We start from the raw sequence: 25,124 nt of genomic DNA, 5'->3' as shown, positions 1-25,124 counted from the left end.
CCAAAATTAAACATGTTTTATTTTTTTATATTTTTAGCAAGTGATTCATGCTTTTATTTTGACATGTTTGGATTACTGTAATGCACTTTACATTGGTGTGAACCAAATTTCCCTTTCACGCTTACAGTAAGTCCAAAATGCAGCTGCTCGCCTGTTAACAGGAACCCAGAAACATGAACACATAATAAATAAATAAATAAATAAAGTAGATTGTAATGGATTGGATAGTGAGTGTGTGAGTGTGAGAGATAGTGTGTGTGTGTGCCAGATTGAGGCGGTTAATCTGTCCTTTGTGATAATGGGTTAATCTGAGCTCATGTGTGATCAGACACAAACACACACTCCCCATCGTGTGATCGTGTGCACATCTTTATTAGCACCACACACACGCTATATTCAGCTAGTATACAAACACCACACAACACAAGACTGCCAGTCCAAATCTGAACACATTTAGCAAGCAGCAGAAAAAAAGATCTCATGAAACATGATGTTCAATAATCCTTTCAGATGCTATTTCTATAAACCTGTCTCAGTCTGACCGCTGTGTCACATTCAGTCTAACAAAAGAGTGCCATGGGAAACAAAACCTGATCTGAACATTTGTCATCCGTGACATTAATGTGTCTGTCAATAATACTAACCCTTAAACAGACCATAAACCTCTAAAGAAGAAGAAGAAGAGATGCTAATCTAGGGATAAAGAAGAGAAAAACCACAGCCGTGTTGTTCAGGAGTGAAGGATCTCTCATGGGTTTGTTGTTGTGACGCTCGTTCAGTCGTCGGAGTCGGCGTCGGTGTCTCTGGGATCCCTGAAGATGAACTCTGAGCCCGTGACGCGCCGGTACAGATCCAGGATGTCATCCGTCTCAGTCTGAAAGTGTGGCGTGTGGTCGTACGAGCGTGAGACGAAGATCTAGAGGAGAGACACATTGGCTGAGCAGCATTCGTTAGCAGGAGTGGTTGATGAAGCTGAGCGCTCGTTACCTGACTCCGGCGGCCGTCGTCGATGGGGACCATCAGGTTACTGACACTCACAAACCTGTGGGAAAAACCAACTGTGAGTGACACGCCTGAACAACACGCCACGCTGCAGAGATGCTTCAGCTCACTTCTCCAGGATGGGCTCCAGCAGGGCCAGTCCGGGAGCGACCTCCTTCTCCGGGTTGCAGGTTTCCACCATCGTGCTGACCACAGCCATATACTTCCCTTCCGCCGCCACATTATGAGCGAAGGACAGCAGACAGATGTAGATATCTGCACACAAACACCAAACTTTACTACGGAGGAATGCCTATTCAGCCCATGTGTCCTCTTGAGGTGTAAATGTGTTTATCTTGAAAAAAGATGCAATCTGGAATCTGAGGTTCTGATCTGACTCAAATGATACATGAACCTGCTCCGAAGTCCCATTCTGAGTAAGATTCATGAAACCACTGATCTGAATCAAATGATTTACGCTCCCGAGTCCCAATCTGAATAATGATCTGCGTACCATCATTTCAGATCAAGACCTGTGAATCATTCAATTACTGAAATCATTAAAACCTACTCTGAAGTTTGGTTCTGAATCAAACGAGTTGTGCTCCAAGATATAGATAAAGGTTCGTAAACCATAAATGAATAGAGAGGTTTTGAAGCTAGAAATCTCACTGATGAAGTTATGACTGGAGCTGAACACCCTTGTGTTTTCAAAAACAAATGCCACCGGTTCTTGCACATCAAGTAGTGAGTAGTGGTAGTGAAGTGACATTCAGCCAAGTATGGTGACCCATACTCAGAATTTGTGCTCTGCATTTAACCCATCCAAAATGTACACACACAGAGCAGTGAACACACACACACACACATGAGCACACACCCGGAGCAGTGTTCATCATTTATGCTGCGGCGCCCGGGGAGCAGTTGGGGGTTCAGTGCCTTGCTCAAGGGCACCTAAGTCGTGGTATTGAAGGTGGAGAGAGAGCTGTTCATGCACTCCCCCCACCCACAATTCCGTCCGGCCGAGACTAGAACCCACAACCCTTCGATTGGGAGTCCAACCCTCTAACCATTAGGCCACGACTTCCCAATCACGAGCATTTGAGCTTCTGTCACCATATTTAATGAGCAGAGGATGGAAGAAAAATGCAGAAATGAAATGAGCACTTCTTAAGTTGAAATGGAATACTCCAGTGTTTTCCACTTCACTCACCTGACTTCCTGTTGAGGTGCGTCTGTGGGATGATGATCTGGCAGGAGTTGGCGTCGTGGGTGTTTTTGATGGGGTGGTTGAGTAAGCATATGACACGAATGACGCGACCAACCTTCTTCACGCGCTCCGGCACGTAGCTCGGGTCACAGATCAGCTGCTTACAGCGGAAGACCTTCATCAGGACGAGAATGTGGTCAGATCATCATCATTGGGGTTGTGTAATGATGACCCAGATAGCACACACATACATCTGCAGGAGGTCTGTTAAAGATCTGTTGATCTGGAAAACATCTGACAAACGTCTGAAAGTTGTAAGTTACATTCACTCTCAACCATAAACATCTCAGAGACATCTGACAGATGTTTGTCTGACATCTGATAGGAGACGTCCTATAGACATACTTCTAATGATCAAAAACTGTAATAGTACATCTTACAGACGCCCCTTTTATGTATCTATCATGGGAAGGTGTGTGTGCTCACTTCGCCCTCGGATCGCACCACCGTCACTCGCCCATCCTTCATCAGGATTTCGTCCACGCGGCGGTTCAGCAGGTATCTGTTCCCGTGGACAGCGCTGAGCCTGCGGAGCGACACGCGTGAGTTAGCTTCACCTGTGAGAGCCACATAACTCATGTGAAGAGAGGAGTGAAGGTCACCTGACGAAGCCCTGAGGCACCTCACCCAGACCAAACAGAGGATAGAGGAACGGACTGAGACTGTAGCGTGCCAGAGACTCGGAGTACAGCTTGATCCTCTGTATGGTCATCAGACACGGCTGCTCCAGATAACTGACCAATACACACACAGCGTTACTGACCTGATACTGACTGACAAGGTGTAAGTGTTATTCTGGCATTGACCACATTTTTAATTGTTTGATCAAAATGATAGCTTGGTTCAAATCTAGTAGTGTGTGGTTATTGGTAGGGACATGTCATAGTATCTCTACTAAACCCTAAACAGTTGAAATTTAGTTGAGCTGTGTTTTCCAGAATGAGGACCCGTTTTTCTTTCAAATCCAGTCAAATGTTGTGTGTGTCTCTAAGGTTGCGCTCACTCGTCATTGACGTGAAGGGCCAGAGCGTGACCTGTGACCTCCACCACATCGTCTCCCAGGTCGAAGTGGCGAAACACGTCCCTCATATTGGTTCTGTGCGGGTCCATGTCGTGATGCGTCCGCGGATCGTTCTCCTCGAAGTTCAGCACAAAGGACATGAACTTACGGAAGCGCCGCTTGTCGAACATCCCCATCAGATCTGGAGAAACACACTAATACCAGTCAAACTGAAACCACAACAAACCTCAGATGATAGTAATAACACACCCTAACTGAAATAAAATAGAAAAAAATGTAAACTTATTTTTCTCCTCCTGTTGATAGGGAAACATATTTCATTTTGTTAATTTTTTTATTGATTTACCATTATTTATATAGTGCTTTTTACAATGCAGATTGTGTCAAAGCAGCTTTACAGTATTAAACAGGGAAACAGTGAGCCGTTCTCAAACAGTTTAATTCTAGGCTGCAACAAAGTCAGATTGTGCAGAGGACTCAAAACAAAACAAACAAAAAGAAATAGACATCTAAAGAAAATTTTTAAAAATGGACCAAAAACACAAACTTCAGCTACTTAAAATAAAAATGCTAAATTTTAAAACAATAAATAAACTCAAATTTGGAATAGGAATGAAAACTGTACAGACAGTGGTACCTGTATTGTGTGTTTCTGTCTCGGTGCAGGGGACTTTGTGAATTTTCCCTCCTTTATAGACGAAACTGCCTTCAATCACCTTGAAGTCAAGATACCGCGTGACCTCAGTGTACAGCAGCATCTTCACCAGAGGACCTGAAGGAAACATAGTCATCTAGGGCACTATGAGTTAGGCCATGTGGAAAACATAAGGAATCCACTCATTTAAACTGAATATTCTGTAGTATGGGTCACCATACTTGGTGTATGTCACGTCACTTTCAGTGAGCCACAGGAACACTCTCACACACACTTTCTCTCTCTCTCTCTCACACACTCTCACTCTCTCTCTCTCACACACACACACACTCTAACCGTTTGCAAGCAGAAACTTGGGAATCAGATCCACGTTCCAGTCTTTCCCGCATCCCATTGATTTTGAAGGAGCAGAAACCTGGAACCTCTTATAAAGCTGTTCAGAAAAACAAAGAAATGTTAAAGTGTGTGAGGTGTGTGTATGTGTGTGTGTGAGTGAGTGTGTGTGTGTGTGTGTGTGTTATCATTTACCTCCTCCAGAGGGGAAACTGAGGCACTTTCTCCTCCATAATACGGGTTGGAGTCCATATGAAGGACCTTCTTCCCGTTGACAGACATCAGTCCAGATAAAACACATTCCTGTATCACACAGACCACCGGTCATCACACACAGATCACCACACACTGGTCATCACACACAGACCACTGGTCATCACACACTGGTCAAAACACACAGACCACTGGTCCTCACACACCGGTCATCACACACAGACCACTGGTCATCACACACCGCTCATCACACACAGACCACTGGTCCTCACACACTGGTCAAAACACACAGACCACTGGTCATCACAAACCGTTCATCACACACAGACCACTGGTCCTCACACACCGGTCATCACACACAGACCACTGGTCATCACACACCGTTCATCACACACAGACCACTGGTCATCACAAACCGTTCATCACACACAGACCACTGGTCCTCACACACCGGTCATCACACACAGACCACTGGTCATCACAAACCGTTCATCACACACAGACCACTGGTCCTCACACACCGGTCATCACACACAGGCCAAGTCAAGTCACCTTTATTTATATAGCGCTTTAAACAAAATACATTGCATCAAAGCAACTGAACAACATTCATTAGGAAAACAGTGTGTCAATAATGCAAAATGATAGTTAAAGGCAGTTCATCATTGAATTCAGTGATGTCATCTCTGTTCAGTTGAAAATAGTGTCTGTGCATTTATTTGCAATCAAGTCAATGATATCGCTGTAGATGAAGTGACCCCAACTAAGCAAGCCAGAGGCGACAGCGGCAAGGAACCGAAACTCCATCGGTGACAGAATGGAGAAAAAAACCTTGGGAGAAACCAGGGTCAGTTGGGGGTCAGTTCTCCTCTGACCAGACGAAACCAGTAGTTCAATTCCAGGCTGCAGCAAAGTCAGATTGTGCAGTAGAATCATCTGTTTCCTGTGGTCTTGTCCTGGTGCTCCTCTGAGACAAGGTCTTTACAGGGGATCTGTATCTGGGGCTCTAGTTGTCCTGGTCTCCGCTGTCTTTCAGGGATGTAGAGGTCCTTTCTAGGTGCTGATCCACCATCTGGTCTGGATACGTACTGGATCCGGGTGACTGCAGTGACCCTCTGATCTGGACACAGACTGGATCTGGTGGCTACGGTGACCTCGGAATAAGAGAGAAACAGACTAATATTAGCGTAGATGCCATTCTTCTAATGATGTAGCAAGTACATCGGGTGTTATGGGAAGTGTTCCCGGTTCCGGTTTACCTAATTAATGCAGCCTAAAAATCCTTTAACGGATTTGGATATTAAAAGCATATTAGTATGTTATGTGTAAGCCAGGTTAAAGAGATGGGTCTTTAATCTAGATTTAAACTGCAAGAGTGTGGCTGCCTCCCGAACAATGTTAGGTAGGTTATTCCAGAGTTTAGGCGCCAAATAGGAAAAGGATCTGCTGCCCGCAGTTGATTTTGATATTCTAGGTTTTTATCAAATTGCCTGAGTTTTGAGAACAGTAAACAATAAACAGGGGAGACCAGGGTCCTGTACCATGATGGTAGCTGAACAAATTCAGAGTTACAGGATTAGTTTTGAGTTGACAAAACCAAACCTCTCCAATCCGGATTTGTTGATACCATGATGCTGTTCATCAACTTTCTTTGTCAATTCAGGCTTTGATCCTGAGTTTGTGGAGCACGTGCACATGAATGTGTGACATCACTGGCGAACAGCCAATCACGAGCCTTGCAACACAAAGCAAGTTTGATTTACTTCTTGTGAGAGACCCAGTGAGATTCAAAACTAAAGATTTTGCTAAAGATTAAGAGATTGAAGAATATGACACATTTAAATGTCATATGAAAAATGAAGGAGGACTAATAAAATGATCTTGCTCCATCAGTGTAGTCACAAGTAGAACTTGTTAACTTAGTTTATACATTTGAAAATATATAGTGATAGAGACTTGAACATGTAAGGTCAGATTTGTAATTTTTAAAATAGTGCAATCTTTTGATACTACAGCTTATTTATATTACATGATCTGTATACGTTAATATTTATTTAAAATAATGTTAATAACTGTTAAACTAAAATTGCTTGTGTGTAAGAGATAAATAATAATATGAATCACAAAATGTATATAAATCATAAAATGACTCAGCTTTATCATTAAAGCCAGACTTCTATTTTTTTTTATATATATATAAGCATAAGTGACCTTTAATTTGGAGCAAGATAAACTGGAGTGACTTTGTGTCAGACATGTGTCACTTCTCTCACATCTGATTGGTTCACCTTCAGTCTGAGATCTTGAATCCAGAACATAACCTGCCCCGGAGCAGGTTAGCCGTGCAGCGTAACACCGATTAAAGCCAAGCTACTTTCATAGTACCTAAAACCCAGGGTTGGCGGAAACTAAGCTGAAACATAGCTGGCTAGCCACCTAATCCAGCTTCATGGTACAGGCCCCAGGTAATACTATGAGGTTTCATAGAATTCCAACCAAAACGCTGACCTGATGAATCGATGGCTACTTGTCCTGGGTATTGAGAGTGAGGAGTTGTCGTCATAGCACAAAGCCCCTCCCTCGATATCACAGTCTCCGCCATGTTGGCAGGATACCGGCGGCGAAACAGTATTGTTTACATGTGTTGTTAACTCGGTAGTAGAGGAGGTTCTCGCAATTCTGAACTGTTTTACCATGCCTGGAAGTTACTGCTGCGTTAAAAACTGCTCCAGTACCTCTCACGATACATATGGAGAACATAGGAACAATGGAATACAGTTTTTTTTTAGGTTACACCAAGCGCAAAACAGCGGTATTTGGAGAAGCGCTCAAGCATACAAAATATCGACCCATACGAGCTCCCTGCAGCAGCACAGAGACCAGGACCATTTACATCCACGCACACATATGGACATTGGGAATTATATATTTTTTTGGTTTAAGTTACTACACAATGCAGGAGTTTAAAAGCCACAAGTCTTTGGAAAGTTACGAGGCTTTCTGCTGTGGCTGGGTCCATCTACAGCAGGTGAAGAAAACAGTGTTGTACTGGCCAAAGTAAGTTTATTCACATGTGTTTTAGTGTATTGTAATTACATTGCATTTAGAATGCACTTCTTGACCAAAATGACAAAGTAATTAACTGCGACTGTTTCGTAAACACTAGATTGTAACGAGATGTTCAATGTACACAAACGTTTCCAACATGTTTTGATGGAGGCTAAAGCTGTGTATGTTTAGTTATAATTTGATTTTAACCCAATGACACATACTGTACCAGGTTTTTGTGTTGGGGGCTGCAAAGTGGACAAACCAGTTCTGGGTTAGCTAGGGTAGTTAAATGTGTGATTGCAAGATGTAAATGTCCTGGTTAGATTAAAGCCATTAACAGTGTGAATGCAAGGTGACTTACATTGTAAATAATATAATTCCCAATATCCATATCTGAGCACTGAGGTATATGGTTCAGGTGTCTGTGCTGCTGCAGGGAGCTCGTATGGGTCGATATTTTGGATGCCTGAGAGCTTCTCCAAACACTGCTGTTTTGCGCTTGGTGTGAGCTTGTTCCTGTAAGGTCCCCTTTCTTTCGCCTTATGTTTTTGCATTGCTTTACTTTCTTCCTTTTCTTTCTCGTATTCGTAGATCCGTCTCGATCTGTTCCGCCAACAAAATAAATGCGCAAAAATAAAGAGCTCTGAAATGTTTAGTCGCGCCTCTGTGTAGTTCTGAAGGCATTGCCCCTGGCAACCGATAGCGTATCCTGCCATCAGGGTCGATCGGCTCAGACCCCTCCCAAATCAGACCCCTCCCACATGACTCCACATTCTCAATAGTTCCAAACACACCTGTAAACACCATTACAAAGTATTTCGTTTGCTCTAAACATTTTACTGTAGACGACTATTTTGAAAAAATGCAAGTTGCCACATGGACCATGAAACGTGTGCTAAAGGATACAGCCATCCCATCGATAATAAAGACAGGACAAATTGGATTACCTGTTGCTGCGGTAAGTGTTTTCCATTATGTTTTGAGATGACTAACATTAGCCATACTAACAGTGCCATGCTAATGTAATATAACCTTAGTAGTGACACTATTACGTGAATAGGGGCTCCGTGTATCCCCTTTATTGTTATTATTGTGTTGTCATGAACACACTGCTCGTGATCATTATAACAGAATCACTTACTTGGTGGACGTTTCTTCCAGTTGATCTTGTCACAATGGGAAAAGAAACGATAACTGCCGGGTGTATTAGGGCAGAGAAATCTTCCGTGGTAGTGACGGAATATTTTGATTGTCATCAAGCCTTGACATTGATGGCAATACCCGGTCCCATTCATTACAACAAAGGCACTCGGTTTCTGTCGGCATAGGTTGGCATGTTCCACATTTACACCACCAGTCCATGTTCGTTCTGATTCTCCCTTCGAAATCAATCTGTTCGGCATCTTGTCTTATAGCTTCCAAAGTTTGTAACTCCTCGTCTGTGTATTCTGGCTCAAAACTATATGGTTCTGGATCTTGGTTTGATACACAGTAAAATTCCTCTGAGTCTGACAATTCCTCAAAGTCAGCCATGATCACGAGTCACGTCTAGCTAGTTAGTCACGTTTGTTTTGTTTACAGAACCATCAACAGGGCGTCTCGTGTGCTGCGCTAATCACTCCGCCCAAGTAACATTAGCTGTGCTCCTACGCCTAGTGAGAATATAGTTCCCTGTATTTATACGATTAAAAATGGTCTCTGTCTCATATAGCCTTGTTATTTGTACATGCTGTGACTATACAGATCACAACATGTAAATAGGAAAATGTTTGCATTATTTTGTCACTTATTGGGATTACTATGCTACCATTTTCCATTTACATCCAGTCTTTGTGCTAAGCTAGGCTAGCGGTGGGTGCGTCAAATAACACTTACAGAACGCACAGAAATGAAAAAGGTATGTATGGACTTATCTAACTCTGGGGGATACTGTGAATAAGCTAAAGCCCTAAAAAGTCGGAGTGTTCCTTTAATCTAGATTTAAACTGCAAGAGTGTGTCTGCCTCCCGAAAAGTTTAGGCGCCAAATAGGAAAAGGATCTGCCGCCCGCAGTTGATTTTGATATTCTAGGTATTATCAAATTGCCTGAGTTTTGAGAACGTAGCGGACGTAGAGGATTATGATGTAAAAGGAGCTCATTCAAATACTGAGGTGCTAAACCATTCAGGGCTTTATAAGTAATAAGCAATATTTTAAAATCTATACAATGTTTGATAGGGAGCCAGTGCAGTGTTGACAGGACCGGGCTAATATGGTCATACTTCCTGGTTCTAGTAAGAACTCTGGCTGCTGCATTTTGGACTAGCTGTAGTTTGTTTACCAAGCGTGCTGAACAACCACCCAATAAAGCATTACAATAGTCTAACCTTGAAGTCATAAATGCATGGATTAACATTTCTGCATTTGACATTGAGAGCAAAGGCCGTAATTAAGATATATTTTTGAGATGGAAAATTGCAGTTTTACAAATGCTAGAAACGTGGCTTTCTAAGGAAAGATTGCGATCAAGTAGCACACCTAGGTTCCTAACTGATGACGAAGAATTGACAGAGCAACCATCAAGTCTTAGACAGTGTTCTAGGTTATTACAAGCAGAGTTTTTAGGCCCTATGATTAACACCTCTGTTTTTTCTGAATTTAGCAGTAAGAAATTACTCGTCATCCAGTTTTTTTATATCGACTTTGCATTCCATTAGTTTTTCAAATTGGTGTGTTTCACCGGGCCGCAAAGAAATATAGAGCTGAGTATCATCAGCATAACAGTGAAAGCTAACACCATGTTTCCTGATGATATCTCCCAAGGGTAACATATAAAGCGTGAAGAGTAGCGGACCTAGTACTGAGCCTTGAGGTACTCCATACTGCACTTGTGATCGATATGATACATCTTCATTCACTGCTACGAACTGATGGCGGTCATATAAGTATGATTTAAACCATGCTAATGCACTTCCACTGATGCCAACAAAGTGTTCAAGTCTATGCAAAAGAATGTTGTGGTCAATTGTGTCAAACGCAGCACTAAGATCCAATAAAACTAATAGAGAGATACACCCACGATCAGATGATAAGAGCAGATCATTTGTAACTCTAAGGAGAGCAGTCTCAGTACTATGATACGGTCTAAATCCTGACTGGAAATCCTCACATATACCATTTTTCTCTAAGAAGGAATATAATTGTGAGGATACCACCTTTTCTAGTATCTTAGACAGAAAAGGGAGATTCGAGATTGGTCTATAATTAACAAGTTCTCTGGGGTCAAGTTGTGGTTATTTGATGAGAGGCTTAATAACAGCCAGTTTGAAGGTTTTGGGGACATATCCTAATGACAATGAGGAATTAATAATAATCAGAAGAGGACCTATGACTTCTGGAAGCACCTCTTTTAGGAGCTTAGATGGTATAGGGTCTAACATACATGTTGTTGGTTTAGATGATTTAACAAGTTTATACAATTCTTCCTCTCCTATAGTGGAGAATGAGTGGAACTGTTCCTCAGGGGGTCTATAGTGCACTGTCTGATGTGATACGGTAGCTGACGGCTGAATGATTGCAATTTTATCTCTAATAGTATCGATTTTAGAAGTAAAGTAGTTCATAAAGTCATTACCTCTGTGGTGTTGGGAAATGTCAACACTTGTTGAGGCTTTATTTTTCATTAATTTAGCCAGTGTATTGAATAAATACCTGGGGTTATGTTTGTTTTCTTCTAAAAGAGAAGAAAAGTAATCGGATCTAGCAGTTTTTAATGCTTTTCTGTAGGATAGGTTAGTTTCCCACCAAGCAATACGAAATACCTCTAGTTTTGTTTTCCTCCAGCTGCGCTCCATTTTTCGGGCTGTTCTCTTTAGGGTGCGAGTATGCTCATTATACTATGGTGTCAAACTGTTTTCCTTAACCTTAACACACAGACCACCACACACCGGTCATCACACACAGACCACCAGTCATCACACACTGGTCAGCACACATCGGTCACCACACACTGTTCATCACACACAGGCCACCACACATCGGTCATCACACACTGCTAATCACACACAGACCACCGGTCACTACACACCGGTCACCACACACAGACCACCGGTCATCACACACTGGTCAGCACACACAGACCACCACACACCGGTCACCACACACCGGTCATCACACACCGGTCATCACACACTGGTCACCACACACCGGTCATCACACACTGGTCAGCACACACCGGTCATCACACTGAGATTATCTGCTGTACAGACTCAGGAGCTCCGTCTGGACTCAGCACATAAACATAGTCACTGTGTTCAGACTGTGTCTTCAGAAGACAAGCGGTCTTACTTTTAACATTCAGATTAAAACAATATATCTTCTTGCAGTGGAATTTAAATTCATGACCGGTCTTGAAGAGGAAAAAAATGAGCTGACTAGCTTTTTAAGACTAGTCTAAGCAGTTTATACACTGGCCCCTGATCTAGTCTGATCTCAGACCAGGATGTGAATGTTTCTTACCTTCAGTCCGGTTCCCAGAACAATCACATCAAACTCCGGCATCCTTACGCCCTGCGAGTGAATCCCAACACACTGTCCAGTCGACTGTGTGATTATTATATTATCCTAAACTCATAATCCTCGCCTTATGTGAGGGTCACACACACACACACACACACACACACTGTCTGTCTGCAGGAGTGTTCAGACACTTGAGATTCACACACATTTGCTACTTTTTCCATTTTCAGCCTTTAATAACCTGCTGAACAAACTATAGACACATCGCAGAATTTATAATGGTTTTACTGGTTATAATGGGACTTTCTACATTCTAATGGAATTAGTCCCAAAACACACTACACAAAACCATTTTTATTGGGTAAAAACTAATGGTTTGTTATGTTTGTAATGGTATTTGTAGTGGAAACCATTCAAAATGTCTACCAGTTTTTCTTCAGCACTGTAACAATAAAACAATAACTGTAATACAACAGAGTTTCTGATTATTTATAAAAATATATAGATGATAGTATATGGCTTATAACTGAATTGTTTGACAATGTATGACTACATTTCCCAGCATGCTCCATGCCAGACTAGTTTAGCCATTCAGGTTTTGAGTCTCGTTTAGCCTGGACATGTAGCAGGTGTTTATTCACCTTATTCCGCCCCGCCCACTTTTAATACTTCGCATTTCCGCATTTTGTCATCCGACTTCCGCTAAACCGATACGGCACGTCCGGTTACTAGTTTAGTAGTTGTACGATTGTTTATAGCTAGCTATAACTGTGGCCAAATGACAAAGAACGTTATGTTATAAATTTGGAGCACGATGAAAACGTCTTACGACGATCAAATGGTCTCAAATTGTCCCATCCATCGACGCTGTTAACGTGGGTAATGTTAGACGACATGAAGAAGTGGCCAGAGTTAACCTATATATTTAACTGCCCTGTCAGGAGGAGTTGATGGAGCAGCAAGGAAAAATTATTTTTAAAAAATGTACCGAGGCTTACCATTATTTACATAGTGAGACAGTGGGTCGTGTACTGTTACACAGCGTCTTTTTAAAATTAAACGTGCAAACAGCCAGTCGAGCCGTCTAAACCTCTCAGCATGGAGCTGGTTAGTTTTGTGTGCGTGTGAGTGTGATGTTAATATACACGAAGTTATACATGTTTAAAAGTATAATAACGTGTTTGATGACCATCATCAGACTAAGTATTTTGTCTAATAACTTAATTGCACAGTGGAGTAAGGTAAGTGAACGTTTATCAATTACACATTAGAAAAGGAGGAGGCTGGAACTTGGAAGTGAAAAACACTGTTTATCCAGGTATGCATAATTATTAGGCAGATTTTATTTTACAGATAAAACAAGCCAAAAAAAGATTATATATCACTTATAAAAGATTAAATGCAAAATTAATAGTTAAGATTGGTTTGGTTTGGAATTGGTAAATTTTACCAAAAAATATGATCAGAAAATCAGCTTGCCTCTTAATTCTACACAGTGTATATGCAAAAGGTAAGGTAAAGGTAAGATTTGGTAGGTGTACGTCAAGTCTGATCAATGAATAAGGTACACGTCAAGTGTAATAATAATGAATGATTCTGAAATAAGACAACTGTGAAAGCTTCTGTCTGTGTCCAGGTCTGGGTGGTGGTCAATAGACATTTCTTATTGATTGGGTTTGGCTGGAAGTCTTTTCTCTGAAGCAGAGCGGAGAAGATGATTTTTGAGCCTTTAAAAGAGAAGTGAAATCCTCTGAAAATAGATCAAAATTAAGATTTTGCTTCGAACAAGAACAAATGGGTGTCTTCATTTGTTTTTTTACTTGAATCAAGATCTTTTTTCAGACCCCGTTGTCTTGTTTTAAGCAGAAGCTAGCTTCATTTTCTTCGGATTTTTAGAAGACAAGACTTCACATCTTCTGTCATTTCACTTTTCCAGGAAGTGTATCTTGATGGATTAATTAGTCTTATCTTATTTTTTACTGTTATTTTAATATATCCCCATGGTAACACCGTTCAAGATTTCCAGAATTCGCTCACAGTTTAAGTTTCTCAGTGTTTTTTAATTATGTTGAAAAAGTTAGGTGTGAATTCCATGAGGAACAATATGAAACGTGGGAAGTCGTGGCCTAATGGTTAGAGAGTCGGACATTGAAAGGTTGTGGGTTCTAGTCTCGGGCCGGCAGGAATTGTGGGGGGGGATGTATGTACAGTTCTCTCCACCTTCAATACCACGACTTAGGTGTCCTTGAGCAAGGCATCGAACCCCAAACTGCTCCCCGGGCGCCGCAGCATAAATGATGAACACTGCTCCGGGTGTGTGTTCACAGTGTGTGTGTGTGTGTGTGTGTGTGTGTGTGTGTTCACTGCTCTGTGTGTGTGCACTTTGGATGGGTTAAATGCAGAGCACGAATTCTGAGTATGGGTCACCATACTTGGCTGAATGTCACATCACTTTTACTTTCAGAAAATACTGTGTTAGAGAATAAATGCACCCATAAAGGAAAAAGCCTCATTATTAAATCCCATGGGAGAATCTCTCCACAGGAAAATTATTTGCAGGATCTGTGTGTGATGTTTATTTTCTAGTGAAGGTGTGTGAAATAAAGAGCGGATTCACAAAGCAGCAAACATGTCTTATAAAGGCTTTAATACACAAACATACCAAATTTTCTGATTGAGAAAGACAAAAGAATGCATTTCAAGTCTGGTCCGCGGCGTGCAGCACACCCTGGTCCTGATGCGCTGTTTGTCCAAGTCGCTGTTGCATATTTGTGTTCGCGTGCGTTAAATACTGACATAAACTCTCAACACTAGGTGAACTGATTCAGTTAAAAGGAATAAAAGTCTGTCTACAGCAGCAGGCACTTGTTGTTCTTCTTGCCCTTGCGGGCCTGCAGCGCCGCCCTGGTGGCCATCTCGAACACCTCCCGCACGCCGTCCTTGGACTTGGCAGAGCACTCCATGTATCCGAAGGCACAGATGCGGTTTGCCATGTCCCGGCCCTCCTCCGGCTTGACGGGCTCCTGCGGGAGAGACCAAACCAAACAGCTTTATAATCCAACACCGTAGAGAAGACACCGCTTCAGTCTAGACGAGTTTACACTGAGAAAAACCCTGGGATTATTACAGAGAACGAGTAAGAAAACACAGACGTGGCAGATTCAGATGGGATTAGTAATATACAACAATTTTAAAGATAATTTTCTCAATATTACAATTTTCTTGCTCCCTCAGATTCCAGATTTTCAAATACTGTCCTCCTAACAAACCAGACATCAGTGGAAAGATGATTTATTCAGATTTCAGATGATGCATAGATTTCAAATTAAAAAAAAAAAATACTCTTATACTCCAGGGTCACATATACATAATAAACAGAGTTTCACTATTGTTATTCAAACCTGAAGAATGGGCTTTCAAAATAAAAGTCCCACATGTTCAGCCAGTAAGTACACTGGATTGGTCTCTAATGTAGATGCTAGTGCTAGCGGGAGCTACGCACCTGCTTCATCTTAATGAGCTCGCGGCGTGTGTGTTCGTCGTTGCGCAGGTCCTTCTTGTTGCCCACCAGAATTATGGGAACGTTGGGGCAAAAATGCTTGACTTCCGGAGTCCATTTCTCAGGAATGTTCTCTGCAGGGTGAGAGGTCAGAGGTCAGTGTGCGTGAGGCTAGCAAGAGCGCGGTGTTAGCACGAGACTCACCCAGGCTGTCTGGGCTGTCGATGGAGAAGCACATGAGGATGACGTCGGTGTCTGGGTACGAGAGTGGTCGCAGACGGTCGTAGTCCTCCTGACCCGCCGTGTCCCACAGCGCTAGCTCCACCTGGAACACACACGCTAGCATTAGCACAGCGCTAGCACACCTCGCAGCCTCACGAAGCGCTCGCTGCTCACCTGCTTGCCGTCCACCTCGATGTCGGCCACGTAGTTCTCGAAGACGGTGGGCACGTAGACCTCGGGGAACTGGTCTTTACTGAAGACGATGAGCAGACAGGTCTTCCCACACGCACCGTCACCAACGATCACCAGCTTCTTACGGATCGCCGCCATTCCTGCGCCGCGTTATTAACCCTGCGAGACCAGAGAACCGCTCCACTCGCTGGGGCACAACAGACATCACATGATCACAATAAGGAAATCAGCTGACCGTTATACTGATGTATATTAGGGCTTAATCACATTCAAAATGAAAGTTTGTTTACATAATGTGTGTGTGTACTTTGTGTATATATATTAATACATAGGGTGTAAAATTAACACTCGCCAAGCTCCAAACGCGAGTAAAGATCAGTGTTGGCGAGTCAATGTAACAGTGTCAGTAAATAATATTACTATTGTCTTGTATTAATAAGTGAAGTTATTAGCACTTATAACAACATTAGTAATTCTAATCAAGCATGTCCAATTTGATAAAAGTTACATGATTTACTGATTTGCACGTTACATTTTTTGGGAGAAACCTCGCTGGAAAGGGAACAGAATGGGGCACAATAATCATTTTATCTTGATTATTGTAATTTCATAATCTTCTGTGGCCAAAATCTAAATCAGCCCCAATACACACACACATACATGGTTTTATAATATACTAATATTTTTTATTTTGACATTTTTGACAATAAAATATATTCCCCCAAAAATAATGAATTAAAAAGTTCTTTATTTTCGTTATGATAAATGTTATCACTATTATTCAAAGTTTACTTTTTAGAGATATGGCATGAAATTACACTCTTGTATATTTACGAGATTCACCCAAAGACCAACATTAAACCACTGTCATAGAATTTAAAAAAGTACTAAAATAGTTGATAAAGCGAGTGACCTGAGGCTTCAGTAAGAGCTTCACATAAACATGAAAACATCATATATACTAAACCACTATTAGAGAGGAATATAAACGTTTTAGCTGCGTTTACATTGAATTTAAAAATAAAACTGTAGAACACTTTTAGTCATTTAAAGGGTAATACAGTAAAAGTGACTAACAGGTCAATGCTGTCACGACTTATGCTTTTAAAAGTTTCAATATATTTGTATGTCGATGCGAAGCTAACAGGCTAATTCACAAGCGGAAGTACGCGAGTCTCGTCAGTAAGACAATAAAACCCCCAAACATGGAACTCTTTCAGTCGACAGAAGTTTAATAACAGTCGCTGATCTTTCTGATCTCTTAGCAAGAGCGTAATGAAAAGAAAGCCGCATTAAATTCGAGCTCACCTTCAGTTCAACTCGGATCGGGTTTTCCGGGTCGCTTCTTTGCGCGCGCCGGAAGCCGTACACAACCAGCCAAGATGGCGATTGAATAACAACCCGTCAAAATAAGAGTCCTCAGCGGAAGTATCAAAACAAGAGTCCTCAGCGGACGCGTCAAGAGTCCTCGCAGTTCTCTTTCCAGCAGTTAATTTACAGTTTTTCTCAATCGATCGACACATATTTCCAATCTCAGGGCATTATTCTCAAAATTGTGAAAACGGAGTGATCTGAGAACTTAACAATTGTCCTAAACAGATTGTACGTTTTCATTCATTTCATACAAATTACAAATCATGAAAATAATTTTCTCAAAACTTTCACACAAATCACAAACGTTTATGTACTATTTTTATTTAATTTAGACGTACACACAAAAAATGTATATATATATATATATATATATATATATATATATATATATATATATATATATATATATATATATATATATACACACACACACACACACACACACACACATAGACATCATATAGATCACCAACCAACAGTCCTTGCTATAGTTTGCACAATATTTTTTTTATTATTATTATCAATAAGCTATACTGTGATCAAAAGTTTTTGTTTTGTATATATATAACTCCCGAATAAAAATAAAAATGTGTTTGGTCTGATTTGAAAAACATATATTTTAAACGAATTTGATTGGTTTGTCGATAGTGAGCGCGGAAATGTTTGGTTGTTTGTTAAGCATAGCGCCACCGCTTAACGTTAATTAGTTGTAATTACAAACTAGAGCGATGTCGAGTAGCAGTGCAATGAATATATGGCGTTTCTCTCATCAAAAACCATCAAAGTTGGCAGGAGAGTGCAGCAGCGATTTAACTTTAGACGAAAGGCCTAAAGCGAAATATTCAAGAGTTCTGTAATACCGGTATGTAACTTAAAATTAATTTCTTGTTCAGTGAACTGTCATATGAAATCGCAGTCACATTTTCAATCGTGCTGTAATGTTGTTTAACGGTATCATGTTATTATAAACTCCCAATTTGTTTTAACTCACTTTGTTAACACTGTTAACTCACTTTGTGTTTGCTGTGCTCCTTTGTTTCGACTTGTCCTGGTGAGGGAGTAGAGCCTCGTTAGCGTAATTAGGATGCACTTTCGGTCGTCATTGAATTATTATCGCGTTTTGGTGATTGTTATTGGCATTTTAATAGGGCGAGATTACTTGTCGATCGGGCAAGTAAAATTCTCTTTCATTTGGCCTTTTAAAGAATCCACTTGTCCCAATAATCGGACAGCGTGATGTCGAGCCCCGTGACGTGTGTTTAGACTGCTCCAGTCTTCACGAGAGGTAAGGCCGTTCTTCCTCGTTTTTTTGTCCATTAAACTCATAGTTAATGATGTTATGCATTGCAGTGAGGGTGATCTCATTTGTGCCCCCCTGAAAAAAATGAAATGCCCGTCCGTGAATTTGTGTCTGGCAAGGTCTATATATAAAATATTATACTCCCCGTTGAAAGAATTTCAATAAAAATGTATTTTCATTGGCATATTTTGTGCGCCTGCAGCTGAATGTGTTTTATAATCAACAGAAAAACACCTATAGATTTGATGTTATGTAGTTGTAGTAATTTACAGGTTATTTACATCTAAGTCTTCCCCTTTTAGCAGCGGTTTGGAGACCCGGGCCAGCTGCATCTGTGCCAGTATCTTCAGTGTCTGTGAGCAGTTACTCAAGGGGTATCAAATCAGATCAGAAGGTTATGAACAGTCTTAAAGAATAAATCTGATGCCTCGTAAGACTATTCTTAGCTGTTTGTGCAGCTGGGCCCAGGCTTTATAGTCGGATAAAGAGGTTTTCCGCAGACAGAAACAAAGACGCAGAACCTGTAAAGCAGAGGTGGGGGACTCCAATCACAATTTAGAGGACTTGCAAATTAATTGCTTTATTAAAGTATGAAAATGACTTGAACGTATAATAAACAATCAGCAATAAAAGTAATAATAATAAAAACGATATCATTGTGACGTCAGCACCACGAATCCGCGTCGGTGCGTTTAACACTGGACAGATCAAACCGCGCCAGACGTAGCAGACAGTAGCCGAGCTCCACAGATAGTCTCGTTTGGTTATAAAGACTTTGAACTGGCCCGTGCCAATAAAAAAAGATTTGCCAGATTTAAAATGTGCAAGCAAGAATATCCGACACGACAACGTCAAATTTCATTCGACATTTCAAGAACCACAAAGAAAGGTAAGAAATTCATCTCTTTTATTGTCAGTTTCACTAAGATCTATAACGATTACTAATGCACGTTAATGAAGCAATCTTTTATGTTTGTCATAATTTGGCCTTGGTTGCATGTTTTTTTCTTATTAGAAATGTGACCATTATATGTGTGCATTTTCAAGTGTTTGTGTTGACTGTGTGTGGAAACTGGCCTTTCAGACAGTTCGATTAAATAAAACGGTTCTTTTGCGCTCGACGCAATGACGTCTTTAGCGATGATTGCCCTTGCGAGTAGTCACAGTTCAGATTCAATCACCAAAAGAATCAGTTCAGTTCAGACGCTCTGTGTGTCCGTCTTCTTGACGCTGAATCACACATGCGCAGTATCATCCGCTCCTAGGTTCACGAATCGGACCCGTCCGAATTGTCGATTGTCCGAAACAATGACAGAAGTAGAAAAATTGAGTGGGGTGACCTTTTTTCCGCTCAATAAGTTAGCCTAATTTTAAGTTTTTACAATGTTTTTGTAACGTATTAACTATCATGGGCTGTAATAAAAAAAAAAAAAAACAAGTAGACCTATACTAATACTAGTAAATTGGTTGGAATAGTCTATTTAGTAGGCTATGTGGATATGTTACAGCTCACATTTGAAGCTCTGCTCACAGGTGATTACAGATGAGTTTTGCTCCTGTTTTTGCTTTTCAGATAAAATGATAGTGTAACCGAGCGTCGTGCAGGGTCCGCCTAAACATTCAGTAATAAGAAAACAATAAAACCAGAGTCTGAACTCTTCTTGACTTTTTATTATTCCTCACACCAAGGAGAACTTCCCAAAAACCCATGACACTAGAGGAGAGAAGTGTGCATGCCCATTGCCTATCTAGGGCAAGCCCCGAGGGGATAAATGCATTACACACACACGCGCGCACACACACGCGCACACACACACATGTAAAGAGCGCCCATACATCCAGAATTAGTGCAATATAACGGAATCAAATAAAGTCTGTTACAATAGTTTCAGTTTAATATGTTGCAGGCTAATTTATTGGTCATTTATAATAAATAATATTGATGATAATGAATTATCGCGCATCACTCTTGGGCTTCGCCCTTTTTATTTGGAGGGGATTCCGTCAGATAACGGCTGCCATGGGACCAACGCAATGAAAATGTGCATGTAATCAGAAAAGAAACACAAGGATGATGTTTTATCTATAAAATATCTGGTATGAGAGTATCGGGTTTGTCTCCACATGAAATAAATCCACATGTAAGTCTGGGTCAGAGATGTGAGGAAAGGTTGATTTATTTGATCAGTTGGCAAAATTACATCAACTTTGCCAACTGCTGTTTTTTTAATGTGTGTGTTTTTTTGTTTTTTTAATAGTTTATATAAAAATCATGATTCAGCAGCCGATTCAAATAGCAGATATGTAAAGTATTGACACTGCAGCTGACGCTCTGTGTCAAGACACAGGCCATTACGGCTTTTCCTTAAAGTTCATTATCTAAAAATAAATAATGATGTCCTCATTTATTTTTGATAGAATGAGTTACTGCTTAGGGTTGTTTGCCAGTGATGGGTTACATCTTCATGTTTACGCCAAGATCCTTCTTCAGAGCTCTACAGCTGAACCAAGTTAAGAGTCTCAGAAAACAGCAGTTTTAGTATTTCTGAATTCAGAGGTACCTACGGTTTTCTGACTGGTTACTAGAGAGCACCTAGGCTATGTGAGGAGGTTGCTATGGAGTTACTAGGAGGTTTAAGTAAGAAGCATCGACCTAGTTAGTTAGCAGGTAAAATAGAAATGAAATTCATCTCCAGCATTAACACGGACAGCGAACAACTAACAAGATGATTAGAAAGGTAAGTTTCATTATAATTATATTGTCCCTTATATGTGATTGTTTAATTAAGTTGAATGATTATTAACTTCTTATTTTCACATTTGTGCTGGAGTTATTGTTATTTTAAATCTGGAAAAAGGTTTATCAAATCCTTAAATCTCTTTACAAGACTAGACCTTAGTAGTTGCAATATCATAGTTGAGTCTCTCAGAGATTGGTAATGCATGAATGCTAGTTTGCAGCTCTTGTAGTGTATTTACGTTCCTATACTAATCTAATTGTGATTGTCTTTTAAACGATCCAGTTATACAGTAGGTGGACAACCAAAATGCCTATTACTGCCATGTGTACCGCTGCTGCAGGGCCACAGCATTAACTACAAGTTTGTTGCGTGTTAAGCTTATTCCAGAAACCACTTTACTGAAATTATATTTTATTTTATAAGCTGAGACAAATAACGGAATAAAACAACAACATTATAATATAACATGGGGCCCTATGAAATCCATTAGTTTTAAAGTTTAAATTGTTTCCAAAAATTACAAAAGGTTTGTTGTTTCAATAATCTGTACAAACTTTTACAAGAGGCTTTGAAGGACAACACAATGTATATTAAAATAATTGATTTTGGCGGTCGGTACACCACTGCAATGAGCCAAGTTTCAGTAATAAATAAAGGTTATTTGAAGAAAAAAGTTAATTAGTAAATTTGTTTTGTTCAGTATTGATCTTGTATTTTTCAGGGCTGATTTTATAGACACCATTTTTTTGTCTTGCTGTTTTGCAGAGTACGTAGATAACTTTGATAGAGATTGAAAATTATTAATCAATCAATCAATCACCTTTATTTATATAGTGCTTTAAACAAAATACATTGCGTCAAAGCACTGAACAACATTCATTTGGAAAACATTGTGTCAATAATGCAAAAATTTATAATTGCGCCACGCTGGGATATTTCAAAGTGTCTATTCTGTCTGGATCCCGGTGTAGTGATGATAGTTTTCAGGGATTAACAAAATCCACGATGAACATATCGCGGTCAACAAATAATCCCCGGCTCAGTACATGTTAAATAACTATCAGGTGCCAGGCAAGTTTCATAACGGTTGTTCATATGTATATGTTCTGGAGTTGTATAATGATTTGGCATGATGATTGCGTCTTTTAAATACGCACTGTAGTATTGCCAAGATCCTTGAGTTCCAACACACTGTGTAGCTCACTCCCTTTAGCTTTGAATGTTCATTTGTCTGGATTTAGTTTCACACTGCCATTCCGGGTAAAGTGTTCCGGCAATTAGTCCCTGGTCGCTAGATTTTGCACTTTCACACTGGCAGTGATTACCCGGGATATGTGTGTGCTTTCACACACAACCCGTGAAGATCCCGTAACGACACGTGACATCAGCGCGTGACGTGTAATGTACGAGTCGTAAACACTAGGCACGTTATAATTTCACTGAAGCTAGTGAACGATCTCGGCGTCAGCGCGGAAAGTGAGGAACTAACTGATCTCTGCTTCATTAGTTTGCACATTTTTTTTTTTTGTTGCGGACGTTGATCTTCCTTCAAAACAGCTGGTAAAAGAGTCACGCTTCATCACTGCGACACGGCATTAGATCTGGTTTTGTTCACACAGCGCTCGTCCTGGGTTGAATCTGGCAATGTTACTAGATCCCCGACCCGGGTTCAATGCCTGAATCAATCCCGGGACATGTTTGCTTTCACACAGAAGGCGACCCGGCAATGTTCCGGCAATATGCCAGGTCCGAAGTGCAGTGTGAAAGGGGCTTATGTCATCCACAAACACTTCAACCCCTTCCATGTCTTAAAATGTTTGTGACCTAATTCTTTGAAACATCTCTCCAGCACAGTTGATTCCTAATGTTTGTCTTTTGTATGCAAATCCTCCAAAAGGACTGTTGAAGGTGCATAACTTGGAACTCTCTCTTGATTTGCCAGTAATCAGAGGGCCAGTAAAATCTCGGGGGGACAGGGCATTTTCTGTGGTTGGACCTAAACTATGGAACGCTCTGCCCTTCCATGTCCGAACTGACCCTACAGTTGAGAGTTTTAAGGCTCGTCTAAAGACTCATTTTTATTCTTTGGCTTTTAACTGTGCATGAATTGAGTGGTCCTTTTGTGGTATTTATTATTTTTATCTTTTGTATTCTATAAAGACCCTTTATAGGAAAAAGGTAAGTATTGGTATCCAATCTTGCGATCTCCAACTTCTCCAAATACCATTCTTTGTGAGCACCTACCAGATGCCCTACCTCGACCGATAACGGTACAACAGCTTGTTCGAAAGAAGAAGCCACAAAGTTTAGTTTTATTTAATTTAAACTGATTGAAGCTTCCCGCTCGTCCACTACTATTTAGCTTGTGCTTCCGGTGATTCTGCCGTCCATCATGTCATAGTCACGTGTTTGCAAAGGGTCTATATTTTAATTGCTTTGTATGTTCTGAGTCTTTTATGCAGCACTTTGGAAACTTTTGTGTTTGCAAAATGTGCTATAGAAATAAAGTGGATTGGATTGGATAATCAGAGTTTGGTGAATATTTTAGCACCAATCATTCTTGTCACCACCTCAACTGTTGTCATCGGCTCTCTTTCAGTTTCAGCATTCAAATGTTTGTGTCCATGCATATCCTGACTTTTTTCTTTTCTGGCTTCCACATAGTGACCATTCTGTTGACCCAAGCTCTGGGCTCCACCACCCTTTCAATGACACATTATTATCATCCACTCCAGCTCTTCCATGAGTTTTTCCCGAGGGCTACTGGAAGTCTTCTAGGTGCATGTACGGCAGGCTAAGCATTTGATTTGATCTTGATGTGGTGTTCTCCTTTTAATACGGCCTAGTCTTGTGAAAACATCTATATATCTGTCTTTAATGTCATTATGCTGTAACTGTCACTACACTACACAAAGGAACATTTCAAATAATCATGAGAATCATGAAAAAATAGTTTGTATAAAAATATCAAGCAGCACAACTGTTTCCAACATTGATAATAACCACAAATGTTTCATAAGCAGCAAATTAACATTAGTGTCACACGATCTTCAGAAATCATTCTAAAGACTGGAGTAATGTTGCTGAAAATACAGCTTTGATTACATGAATGCTTGAAAATACTTTCACTTCTATGTCCAATCCATCACTTTTTCTAGTTATTTAAGGTTAAACTTTTGCCTGTAATTTTTTTTGGTATCGCAATATAATATCGATATGGGCTGGACAGTGTTAAATATCGTGATATTAATTTTTGCTCATATCGCCCACCCCTACTAGTGCGGTTATGTACAGTTAAAAAAAAATTGTTTCCATTTTTTCCAGTTCTCTGCCATGTTGCCTTAGTAAAAACTGCAGTTTTAAAAATAATAAACACATTACATATTTTTAAACCTTTGAATTTAAAATAGGGGTTTAAAAAAAACTGGGTGGATTTTAATCATTATAGATGGATGTTGATAAACACTTACAACACACATTTATGTTAAAATATTCATCCAATGACCCCTTTAAGACTAACATCATGTAATATTTGCGTCTGTGTCAGAAATACTTAAGTGAGTTCCTGCATGGTAATTCAAGTTTTAAAGCAGGAATACACAATGATGTATACCCGGTACAAACTGCTAAGTAAATTCAGGTGTCTCAACATTATAGAGTATAGTTTTAAAGATGGATACATTTTCAAAAGTATTTCATTTTCCTGTGTTTTAAAATGATTGGCCTTTCTTCATGCAGACACTTCTCTTCCCATATGAGGGAGAGCTTTATGTAA

The 25,124-nt window shown here is 40.4% G+C and overlaps 2 protein-coding genes and 1 long non-coding RNA gene across 3 annotated transcripts in view; 1 reads left to right on the top strand and 2 right to left on the bottom strand.

The window, feature by feature from the left end:
• Positions 1 to 352: 352 nt before the first annotated feature.
• On the bottom strand, positions 353 to 12,289 carry LOC113076623 (rab GDP dissociation inhibitor alpha-like). Its single transcript, XM_026249309.1, has 11 exons — positions 12,022 to 12,289; positions 4,456 to 4,563; positions 4,264 to 4,360; positions 3,910 to 4,044; positions 3,255 to 3,453; positions 2,854 to 2,985; positions 2,678 to 2,777; positions 2,195 to 2,366; positions 1,113 to 1,257; positions 988 to 1,042; positions 353 to 916 (listed from the first exon to the last, which is right to left on the bottom strand). The coding sequence occupies exons 1-11, from the start codon at positions 12,061 to 12,063 to the stop codon at positions 776 to 778; spliced, it is 1,326 nt and encodes a 441-aa protein (XP_026105094.1). The 5' UTR covers positions 12,064 to 12,289; the 3' UTR covers positions 353 to 775.
• A 2,358-nt stretch (positions 12,290 to 14,647) lies between these two features.
• LOC113076614 (transforming protein RhoA-like) lies at positions 14,648 to 17,358 on the bottom strand. Its single transcript, XM_026249305.1, has 5 exons — positions 17,243 to 17,358; positions 15,917 to 16,121; positions 15,725 to 15,845; positions 15,524 to 15,654; positions 14,648 to 15,044 (listed from the first exon to the last, which is right to left on the bottom strand). Exons 2-5 carry the CDS (start codon positions 16,070 to 16,072, stop codon positions 14,871 to 14,873), a joined length of 582 nt encoding a protein of 193 aa, XP_026105090.1. The 5' UTR covers positions 16,073 to 16,121; positions 17,243 to 17,358; the 3' UTR covers positions 14,648 to 14,870.
• A 610-nt stretch (positions 17,359 to 17,968) lies between these two features.
• Positions 17,969 to 25,124, top strand: part of LOC113076622 (uncharacterized) — a 29,742-nt gene continuing 22,586 nt past the window's right edge. The window contains exons 1-3 of the long non-coding RNA XR_003281214.1: positions 17,969 to 18,170; positions 18,514 to 18,593; positions 18,911 to 21,346. This is a non-coding gene — a long non-coding RNA (uncharacterized LOC113076622). The remainder of the gene's footprint in view (positions 18,171 to 18,513; positions 18,594 to 18,910; positions 21,347 to 25,124) is intronic.

Source organism: Carassius auratus, unplaced genomic scaffold (assembly GCF_003368295.1).
Source record: "Carassius auratus strain Wakin unplaced genomic scaffold, ASM336829v1 scaf_tig00020840, whole genome shotgun sequence".
Classification (NCBI taxonomy): domain Eukaryota; kingdom Metazoa; phylum Chordata; class Actinopteri; order Cypriniformes; family Cyprinidae; genus Carassius; species Carassius auratus.
The sequence above is the reverse complement of the archived record's forward strand: the minus strand, read 5'-3'. Positions and strand labels throughout refer to the sequence as shown.